Source organism: Thunnus albacares, chromosome 23, assembly GCF_914725855.1.
Source record: "Thunnus albacares chromosome 23, fThuAlb1.1, whole genome shotgun sequence".
In the NCBI taxonomy this organism is placed as follows: Eukaryota; Metazoa; Chordata; class Actinopteri; order Scombriformes; family Scombridae; genus Thunnus; species Thunnus albacares.
In genome coordinates, this window is record NC_058128.1 from 3,518,838 (window position 1) to 3,530,211 (window position 11,374).

At 34.8% G+C, this 11,374-nt stretch overlaps 1 protein-coding gene across 3 annotated transcripts in view; it reads left to right on the forward strand.

Moving 5' to 3' along the window:
• Positions 1-10,887, forward strand: part of LOC122975318 (23 kDa integral membrane protein-like) — a 15,248-nt gene extending 4,361 nt beyond the window's left edge. For all 3 annotated transcript variants that reach the window (XM_044343707.1, XM_044343708.1, XM_044343706.1), the window contains 8 exons: positions 3,294-3,353; positions 5,549-5,674; positions 5,823-5,897; positions 6,818-6,913; positions 7,802-7,908; positions 9,097-9,202; positions 9,397-9,480; positions 9,993-10,887. In XM_044343707.1, coding sequence (XP_044199642.1) covers positions 3,294-3,353; positions 5,549-5,674; positions 5,823-5,897; positions 6,818-6,913; positions 7,802-7,908; positions 9,097-9,202; positions 9,397-9,480; positions 9,993-10,115 — 777 coding nt within the window. In that variant the 3' untranslated portion in view covers positions 10,116-10,887. The remainder of the gene's footprint in view (positions 1-3,293; positions 3,354-5,548; positions 5,675-5,822; positions 5,898-6,817; positions 6,914-7,801; positions 7,909-9,096; positions 9,203-9,396; positions 9,481-9,992) is intronic.
• The last annotated feature ends 487 nt before the right edge of the window (positions 10,888-11,374 follow it).

Consider the following 11,374-nt stretch of genomic DNA (forward strand, 5'->3'; position numbering starts at 1 on the left):
ATCTTACCACAAAGTCCATTCAGTAGATGTTCTGGAGCTTTCACTCATATCACATGATCATCATCAGATGTTTGTCCAACTGTTATTGCAGATGTTCAAATCTCCATTTTTTTTTGGGAGCACTTTTAAGACTTCTTGTCCATGTTGGCTTCATACGGTAAATTTAAACTTAATTAATTTATCTGTAATGATTTTATTTATTAATCAATCATAATTAACAATTGAAAATGTTTATAATTATATATTATATTTCTGGTAGCAAACTCCAGGCTTCATTAATTCTATCTAATGTTTTGTGTATATTTGAGCAACTGGTATTTTAATATTTTTGTCCCATCTCAGGACGGTTTGTTTATTCAATGTACTTATTTATATGTATTTTTTACTTCACTATATAATAATAATCTTTATTTAAGGAGCGATTTTCAAAACCTGCTTTACAAAGTGCTTCACAAAGGCAGCAAAATAAAACAGACAAATCATAAAACGACTAGGTTTTAAAAAACAGATAAAACCAGTTCAATATAAAATAAAACAAAGAGACAATTTAAAAGAAATAAAAACAGAAATAAAAGAAAGTTCAAAGAAAATACAAACTCTAGTGAATCACAAAAGAATCTCAGATAAAAGTATGTTTTAAGAAGAGGCTTAAAAGAGTTCAACAACATTGCAAAATAATTAGTTACATACAAAACAAATTACATCATCAACTGAGACAATATGATGCACTGTTATAGATTAATATACTCGACAGAATGTGAGACATGGGACCCGTTCACCAGCTACAACATGAAGATACATCAGTGACAATTACATAGAGCCCGCGTGATAAATTGGGAAATAAGCTTATCACAGATATATCGATGTCAGCACATGAACTAAAATTTGCATCACAGAGATACAAAAGATTTATTGGATGTCATTTAGAAACCACCATATAAAGTTTAAACTGAAAGTGTAATATTCAGTGTGTAATGTGTTGGTCGTGGCTCATAGTGATGAACTTACAGAGAATTATCATTGACTCTGCAGCTTCTCTCGGCTTTACGGAGCTTTATAGTGAGTTTCAGCTCTCAGTGCTCTCATAGTGTCGTTTTCAGAGAAAAAAGCTGTAAAAAGCCACTGTACACCACCTGCTCAGCACCAAAACAAACAGACACAGTTAGCTGTAGACTAGCTGGTGAACATAGTGGAGCATTTAGCAGCTAAAGAGCCAGATATTTCCCTCAGGAGTTGGTAGAGACCAAAAACTGAGCTAAAAGAGAGTGAATATTGGACTTACATTCAACAGGTGGACAGAAACACGACTCCAAATGAATGATAATGTTGCTCCGTAACTTCTGGATGTGGAAATAAGCAACTGTTTGCTAACAAGTTCAACATATTGTATCAGTTCCCCTTCAGCTCTCTTTCAGCCAACGTGATCCAATGGGATGGCGTATAAATAGCACACCACTTTTAAGGACATTTCGTGTGTCATTTAACACCATTGGTTAGGTTTAGGCACAAAATCCACTTGGTTGGGGTTAGGGAAAGATCATGGTTTGAGTTAAAATGCTCAGTAAAATGCGGTAAAAATGTAAAAATTGGCTCCTGCTACTTTTGCAACTTTTTGCCATTTTGCTGTGTAACTACCGAGCCCTCCACTCACACCAAAAGCAAAAAAAACACATAGTGATAACTTAATAAACTGGCGAGTTATTCATACGCCATTTGGTGAGACCAGGCTGCTTTTAGCATCTTTCAGCTCATTGTTTTGGTTTTGTAGCTCACAACTTTACTGTTTGCTAACATGTTAGCTTTATTAAGTCATGTTTGTGTTGACAGCTCAGGTTTGCTGCCTCCAAGTTACCAAAATAATCTATTAATACTACTTCAATAAATCCTCATCAAAAATATTTGTTTCTGTTAGTGTTTTTGTGAAATAAAAAGTGAATAAAATATTATTAAGTAATATGTGTTTAGTTGTGATTAGTCTGCAAAATATTTTGTTTTATCTCCTCATTCTTCTTTCCTCTTTTTGCTTCCTCCCTTCAATCCTTTCTTTGTTTCTTCCTCTCTGGTTTCTCTCTTCCTCGTCTCCTTTCTTCCTCATCCATCTCCTGGTTTCTTGCCTTTAGCAAAAAAAGTATCAAGTGCAAAAATTCACTTTATCTAATGAAATGATAATGATCAATGTTATTACAATAAGCTTGAAAACAGCGTTTCATTTCTAATATTGCCAGTTTTAGTTCTGCACAAACTCTTAAATGCTACATTATGGTGTTTTCCTGTTTTGGCTTCTGTGTTGTTGTTGTTGTTGTTGTTGTTGTTGTTGTTGTTTGCACTACATCAGCTGATTACAGTAATTAGTAAGCTGTAGTTGAACTCAACCCAAATAAGTTACAAATACTGTCAGTGTTGGATTAAATCAGTATTTTTGTTAACACTGTCAATTATTCAATCAATCAATCAATCAATCAGTCAAACTTTATTTGTAGAGTTCCTTTCATACAGGTTAGTGTGATTGAAAGTCAATAATAAAATGGAACAAATGTAAACATTAAAACAATTTGAGACTCATGCACACGAGAAATATAAGTAAAAAACAATCAAATTGATTGACATAATAATAATAATTAATAATAAATAATTATATTTATTATGACTATTTCAAAAACAAAAAAACTGACAAATAAACTTTGACTTTGAATTGCATTGTTGTTGAAAGATGCTATAATAGAAACAATAATAATAATGATAATAATAATAATAACAATCATCATCATCATCATCATCATCATCATCATCATTGTAACAACCACAACAGTATCACTGATAATAATAATAATAATAATAATAATAATAATAATAATAAGAAGAAGAAGAAGAAGAAGAAGAAGAAGAAGAAGAAGAAGTAGAAGAAGGAAAAGAAAATAAATAATAAGAAGATAATCATACCAAAACTAAAAAATCTAATCAGTATTTTATTTTCTGTTGCATCAAACTACAAACACTGATGATCCTCAGATGAAGTTGCAGGAAAATGTTTCATCATGAGAAACTTTGTTGAAGCTGCTTCTACTGGAAACTTTAAACTGCAGCCAGAGTTTCTCAGAGTGGAGGTTTGTGATTCCGAGCCGTCAGAGTTCCCAGCTGATGGGAGTCTGATGAGCGTCTCTCTGGGGAGGCGCAGTAGTTTGAGAGGAATGTCGCTGCTGTTACAGACTTCCTCCTACGCAGGCTCAAACCCAACAAACAGCACTTTGATCCAACTCCTGTCCTAATGTTTCCACTCATCATCATCTCTGCAGGTGTCTGGTGTGGTCATGATCGGCGTCGGCTTTTCCACCATCCATAGCAGCATACCAGAGGTAACTCTGACGTCACCACACAGAAGACTAAACGTCCATTTAAAACTTTTCACCAGAGCAGATGTGACTACATTACTTTAAATTTAGAAAAATGTGAATACACAAGTGATTAACCCTTTCATGCATGGTGTCCACTACAGTGGACAGATATTTGGAAGCCATCTTGAACCATTTAAGTTGTAGTACCATGTCCCAACTATCAGGTGGTGAACCCCCAAAGTGTTGTCTACAATTCCATCTGAATATCATTTTTGACTCTCTCTGTGATTTTGAGATATTGAATCATAAATTCAACATGGCGGAGAGTGGAGGAAAGGGACCAAGTAGCTCAGGAATATCTGTTAAATACTTTTATTTTCAGAGGAAAAAAACAGGTAAAAAGTATATTTTTCAACGAAATAAGATTTTTGAAATACTTTTATCAAGTTTTTAATAATATTTTTCCTGTACATTATTTTCTGTGACTGAAAATACATCTGTCCGCTCCAATGGACGTCATGCAACAAAGGGTACATTCTGTCAATTGGGCCTAGGTCTTGTTTTTCAAATATTCTCTCTATTGTTGTTGTTATCTAATGTTCCTATGTGTATTCATACCATTTGCTCTTAGTAATAAAATAATATATATATAAACATGTATATATATATATATATATATTGACTATATTGATTTCCATAAATCACTTTTTACTCCGTTGATGCATGGTGTCCACTACAGTCGACACATTTCAAAATTCAATATATTAAAAAAAAAAAAGTTACTGACATGATTTTTCACTTGTTTAAGAGTAAAACTAAACAATAAAAAAAAATTTTACTCTGTGATTTAATAATTCATGCATGAAAGGGTTAAATATATATCAATAAGAAAATAATTAAACAAATAAATGTAAAATTATAACTTAATTAACACTGATTAATGAACTCTAAATTACGACTGTATTATTTAATTATTTAAATTATCATTAAATTACTGTAAATCTCTTATTAAATTAAGTAAAAGTGACAACAAATGTAAACAGAATAAGCAATGAAATGTGTATTCAAAGACATAAATCATTTTTTATTTGTTTTTTGCAACTGTAAATATGGCGGTACTTTTAAATATAACATTTTTACAATTTCATTAATCAAGAGCAGCGTGTTCCTGCCACCAGGACAAAAAAAATATTTGCTCAGTTTCTCCTTATTAGGAGAAAACTTTCATTACCCACAACTGGGTATAATGAGAACATTTTCTCTTTTTTCTCATAACTTGAAAAACAACTTGTTATATTATGCAAGTTATCTATAGCTCACTGCTGCTCTTAATGTGCTCAAGAGCTCCTGATGAAATGATGATATTAACAGCAGACAGGATGAAGAAGAGCAGCCTTTATCATCATATTTTTAGTTATTTTAACTGCTTTTCACTTTAATTTCACTTTAATTTTGTGCTCTGACTGTCAGTGAGGATGTTCAACATAACAACACAGGATCTGACAACTAATGAACATTCACAGATGTTTATTTTGGCTCACTAGCTGTGTAGAAAAAGAGGAGGAGGCAAATAAAGCTTGATAAAGCTCACAAATAGTGTCAAGTTAACTAGCGAGATGATAAAGTAAATAAATCTGGAGAGACTCAGCAGCAAATTGAAGTTTAACAGACTTACACAGAGTTTAACAGGTTGAGACTACCCAGCTGGATGGGTGGTGAAGGTGTTCAGGTGACGGTATCCTCCAAAAATGGCCAACTTGCTGATGATGTCACATTCCCATCCCCTATACGCCCTGACAGTTAATGTCCAGAAGGTGGATTTAATGGCAGTTCAGATACATTTCAAACGTTTTGTTTCACACCAATCAGAGGTAGACGGGGTTGTTATTAAGGATATTGTTCACTCTTTCATAATGAGGAAATGCATTTTCTCATTACAAAGAGAAAAATGTTCTCATTATACAAAAAAATACATAAAATATTTTCTCAGTTACTCGATATAACAAAACAATGTTCTCATTTAAATATTTTTTCCTCAAAATCCTTTTCATACACAACTCTTTTTACTTCAAAAAGACAAATTGAAAGTGTGCAGCCAACATTAGTGAAGTTTAAAGTGTTAAACTGAATATACATGTTTTAATATGTGAGAGGAGTGTTCAAGCTACAGTTATGTGTGAAGTATTTGATCGTTTCTCTCTCTGTTTCTCTCTCAGCTGTTCGACCAGCTGTCCAGCAGCGATGGTTTACTGGTCCTGCAGGTGTTTGGCCCGCTCACCGTGCTTTTGTCTGTTCTGGGCGTCTGCGCTGCTTCTTTGGACCTCAAACCTCTTCTGCTGGTGGTGAGACACACACACACACACACACACATTCAGTTGCACAAGCCATCCCCAATCAACTGGTCTTAAGTCTGGTGTGTCCCTGAAAGTGACTTAAATCACACCCACACACACACAAACACACATACTAACCTGTGATTGTCCTCTCCAGTTTTCTGCTCTGATATTCGTGGAGTTTGTGGCTCTGATGGTTGTTGCCTCACCTCTGGTTCAGGTTCAAGCTCAGGTGAATCTACCTGTCTGTCTCTCTCTACCCATCTGTGTGTCTGTCACTGCTGCCACGTCGCCCCCTAGAGGCTGCAATTATGAAAGTTTTAGATAGGACAAATATTCCTAGAGTGCAGTTTCTCACCCGTTTCTTGCTTGTGACCTTATTTGTAGCTGCAGAAGTGTAATTGTAAGGCTGTTTAAAAGGCAGCATCAATGAAAAAAACACCTGCACACTCTGAGCCACAAAATGTATTCAAATAGACAACATGTTGATCCAAGTTGGATCCTTGTCAGGTCAAAATGTATAAAAATGGTTGGCACACCCATATTTTTAGCTGCCAAAAACCTCATGGCCCCAACAAATAGCATAAAAGGAGCCCTTTATGGCCTATATATAAATAATGACATGCCTGTATTTTGCCTATTTACTTCTAAACAGATAATATTGGGGGCCTTGCAAAAATCAGAATGAATAAAAAGAAAAGGAACGGCCAAAACTGATGCAACAGAGTCTGACATATCCTGACTTATAAGTCCCAAGGTCCAAGAATGCCCATAATGCAATTCAACCGTGTCTTTCATAAAACCCTCCCTGCCTGGTAAACATCCAGGTCTTTTAGATTATGTAAAAGCCCCAAGTTTGATTTTTAACTGAAGAGTTTCTGTTTATTTTTGATATAGAATAGTGACCATCTGTAAAAGAAATGTCAACTTTTTAACATTTTGGGATCTTTAAGCAAACACAAACAAACAAAATGAGCAATTTATAAATTTCAGTACGGTATTGTTTTTTCATGTGGATACAGGAAACACATCACATATTAAATTCAATGATTAGAAATGACTTGTTCATAAAAAGAATAGTTTTTTGCTCTTTAGACTAACTCCTATTACTGTATCCATCACTCTTCTACTGTTTGGTACTCTGTTCTGCAGATGGACAGCGAAGTGGAGGAGGTGTTTCTCAACAACACTCCTCTTCACAGAGCAGAACTTGGCATCCAGGAAGAACTAAAAAAACTTCAGAAATCGGTAAGAGAGACGGAGAAATATAAAGATTTAAGCAGTAAAAACGAAACCGGATCTGATTTAATCCAGAAGGAAACATGTCTGTGTGTGAGAAGTCCTCCCACTTAGCTCTGTTAAATATTCATAAGATTTTTCTTTGCATTTTTAATATTCTCTATGAGGTCTTACATCATGTTATTCTCAGCTGCTCGATGTTAACCTGAACGATGAAATGCAAGTTCAACTCATGAAAACGATGCACCAAATGCATTTTACAGACAAACACATAAGCAACTAGTTGAGAATCACAAAATATCAGGGAAGTTGTGTCACAAGGAGTTTTCTTCCAGTTTGTTGGACTAAACATTTTACCCATCACTCACATCAAAAGCACATTTGAAGGGGATCTTTGAATAGCCAGTATAAACAGGAGGAACGATTACAGCGAGGAAAACCTCACTGTTCATTTGGACACCTGACTGCTGTTTTAAGACAAACTTTAAAAATTGTGAGCCTTTCCTTTAAGTTTTGCCAACTCATAATTATCTGAGATATCTGAGATTCACATTTCAGATAGTAAAAACTTGTAATTGTTGTAAGATATTTAATTTGATCCTCCCATAGTGTATTTATTAATATCTTAAATTTGAATTTTGACAGTCAAAATTGTTATTAGAGGTATCTTACTGTTACTTACTGGCAGTTTATGAATGAATTGTAGATATCTGTCAAATAAAATGATTTAACACGTCTTCTTAGGATTTCTTAGGACAAAACAAATATTAACTTTTGTTTTTTCTACAGAGAAGTTGTTTTCCTGTTCACTCCAATATAGTTTTCTGTCAGCCAGCATCTAGTGGCGATCAGAGGAACTGCAGCTTATGTCTGTGTTTTTGTCAATTTGTTTCTCAGGATTCTTGTTGTGGTTTGAGGAGTTTTGAGGACTGGGAGACTCATCTTCCTCCCTCCTGCATCTGCACGCCTCCCTCATCCCACCCGTCCACGTCCAACCTGCTGAGGTAAGACAGAAAAACACAAAAACATCATGTCCTTGTTAGATGTTGATATTTCTGGTTTATTTTGTGGTGAATGTTCAATCACTGCTCCGTTGGTTTCAATTGTAACTGGAAACGTTTCAGAAGCCAAAAGTCTGTTCTCCAGCAACCACGTTTACAATATAGTGTAGTGTAGTTTAGAGTAGAGTTGTGCTGTCATTTCTGATGTTTTACAAGCGTAAACATACTTTTACAGCTCATTTAGATTGAGATAACAGATGCTTTCAATTTTCTCTGTGATCATCAATAAGGCTTATTAACCTGTGTTTTTGTTTGTCTGATGATGTTGTGATCTAAACATAATGATTATATCTGCAGCTCAGCAGCCTGGTAATGACTGCTGGTTAACATGGTACTCATGAGCCACAATCAGATTTCATACTTCTGTTGTCTGACAACAGAAACAGAAAAAAAAATGTAAATGAGAAACATATTTATGATCACACAGAGCAGAAAGAGTTCATTTTACGTCAATTGTCAATAAATACAGGCATTTACATACATTTGCCTTTGAGACTCTAGAGGAACTAGATTTCTTGAAGACTTTTTAAGTTTCTCAAAAATCTCTTTTAGTTTCTAGACAAATTTCTAGATTTCAAAAAGAGCTTTTGAATTTCTTAAAGAATTTATGAATTTCTATAAAAGTTTGAGTTTCTCTTAAAGCTTTTGAACCTCCAGAAGAATTTATGGATTTAAAGATTTTTTTATTTTCTCAAAAAGCTTTCGAGGCTCTTGAGAAAATTCTAGATTTCTACAAAGCTTTTGAGTTTTGGGAGAGCTTTTTATTTTCTAAAATTTCTGGATTTCTAGAAGAGTTTTTAAGTTTCTTAAAAACGGCTTTTGACCTTTTAAAGAATTAATTTCTAGAAGAGTTTCTCTTAAAGCTTTTAAAACACTAGAAAAGACGACGTGTTTCTAAAACAGTTTGCTTCTGGAAGAGCTTTTGATCTTTTGAAGAATTTCTGGATTTGCGGAAGATTTTTTGATTTTCTCAAGGAGATTTTGAAGCTCTAGAAGAATGTCTGGATTTTCTTGAAACATTTTTTAGCTTCTCAAAGAGGCATTCTGGAAGAGTTGATCAAATTCCCAAAGAGCTTTTGAGCTTCTGAATAGGTTTGACTTATAAATACACTCCTTCTCTTTGTCTCACAGCTCTCAGGCCGGTAACTCCAGCTCACAGGAGCCCTGTGTTTTGGTGGATAATGACCTTTCACCTCTGACCCCACAAAACACAAATAAAGTGTGGGTTCACTCCAAGGTAATTACACTATCACATTCCTTTCATTCTTTGTTTTATTTTTTCATCTTTCCTTGTTTCCTTTCTACTTTCAATAGATGTCTTAACACTCCTCTCTCTACAAGAGGACAGGTCACTTAATGTCCATCTATTGTGGTAAGAAACATTGTTTTTCTTAATGTTGAATGTTGACCTTTGACCTCTGTGTCTTGCAGCCATGTGGTCCCATCCTGAAGAGCTACCTGAGCTTCCCCATCAAACTCAGGATAGGAATTATTTCAGCCTTCGCCACCATTGCGGTACACTAATATTCACTATTCTCAGTTGAACTCTAGTTACCTTCTCTTTGTTTAATTAATAATCTTCTTTTTTTTGAAGTTGAGAAATATTTTATCTTCACACTGCAGATTTTATTAATTAAAAAACAAAAATATCATATTGATTTCTTCAGTTCTTCAATATTTTCTAGATTACAAGTTTGTAGAAAAGTTTATTATGAGTTTCCAGAAGTATCTGAGTTTATGATAAAGTTTATACGATTTATAAGATAAGAACAGAGAGAAGTTTGCATGTTTTACAATGAATTTCTAGAGTAGTTTATAAATGTCTGAAAGCATTATCAGTTTCTTGAAAAGAACATGAGTTTCCAGAATTATTAAAAGTTTCAAGAGGAGTTCTGAGTTTTTGGAATAGTTAATTAGATTCAAAACAAGTTTCAGATGTTCTTGAAGACTTGAGTTTGTAGAAGTTGCCTTGATTAGAGAATGTGTTGCAAATTTTCTGATTTGACTTTTTAATTCAATAATTAAAGATGGCGGCCATAGCTCTGTCCTTGGCGTTGGGTCTGGAGGAATACTGGAAGACACCTCCAGTAGAAACAACAGTCGACGACTACAACAGAGTGAAATACCAACCCAAACCCTCCATGACCTGACCTCTGACCTCTGACCCCTCACCCAAAACCTAGGCATCAGTACGCACTGCATCAGGATGCTGCCTTGGGCAAGGTGATTAATAAAAGAATCATCCGTTCTTTCGGGAATTTCAAAACAGCATATTTATTTTTGATAAAACAGTGACTTAAATCTGTGACTGGGCTGTAATTATTTTATGTAATTATTGGAATTTTTTTAATTTTTGAAGGTTATGCCAACTTGCAAAACATGCAAACCTCCTGCAGAGCACCTCCTGACTTTTGGGCTTCTGTCATAATAACAGCCTCACAGTCACAGTCGACAGGAAGTGTAGAAGATAATGAGGCCCCTTTAGGGAGGTTCTCACGATGATGTTATTCCGACAGTGTTTTTTGTTGTTTTTTTGTTGGGGAGGAGGGTATCTGTGTTTTGAGATGTTGCTGTGGAGTTGAGTCATTGACCCTTTCAGGCTCCAAACAGTCGCCTGCCTTTCCTGTCATCGGCTTTATAATGATATTTAAACTGGGTAGGGGTCCAAAAACATGCCTGAAATGCTGGTGTTCTTCTCACTGACTTTGCAGAGCTGTTATCCAATCACAATGCTTGTTTTATTTTTGATTTTTGAAAGCCAGTGACTCTAGACTCCTCTCAGAGAGCTCATAACTTGCAACTCAGGACTGCTGAAAACTTTAATCTAAAAAAGGAGGGATGGCTGATGGTTGGGATGAAATGTCTCTCGTCCTTGAAAAAAGTGCTTTATAAATAAAGTTTACTCTTGTTTACGCAAATGCATGCATCAGTGATGTTTGTGTGGTCTTTGTAGTTTCCATCTACAGCCACATGATGGCGGTAGTAATACAAATAACTGTGCAGCATGTCTGTGTGTGTAGGGGCTGTTAGTGGTTAAAATGTGGCCACAAGTTTGAGCCTCACAGCTTCATAAAATAAAGCTTCAAAGAAAGAGCTGCCAAAACTTAAACAAAAGTAAACAAAATGTTATTTACATGACGATATGTGACATTAGAAGAAGTGGTTAAGGAGGCCCACAAATACTCACACCCTCGCATTTAGTTACTAAAACCTCTTACTCATGTCACAAAAAATCCAATTAGCTTTAATTAAGCACACATTGAGGTGTCTGGGAGTGCTGATAAACATGTTCAATCAAATTACAATGGAGGTTTTAACTGTATTAGGTTTTAATATTATCTATTTGGTGTTTGTTTCCTTTTGAAGATTCCAAAGTCCCTTTAATATATGTAAGCATTAATTAATAAAA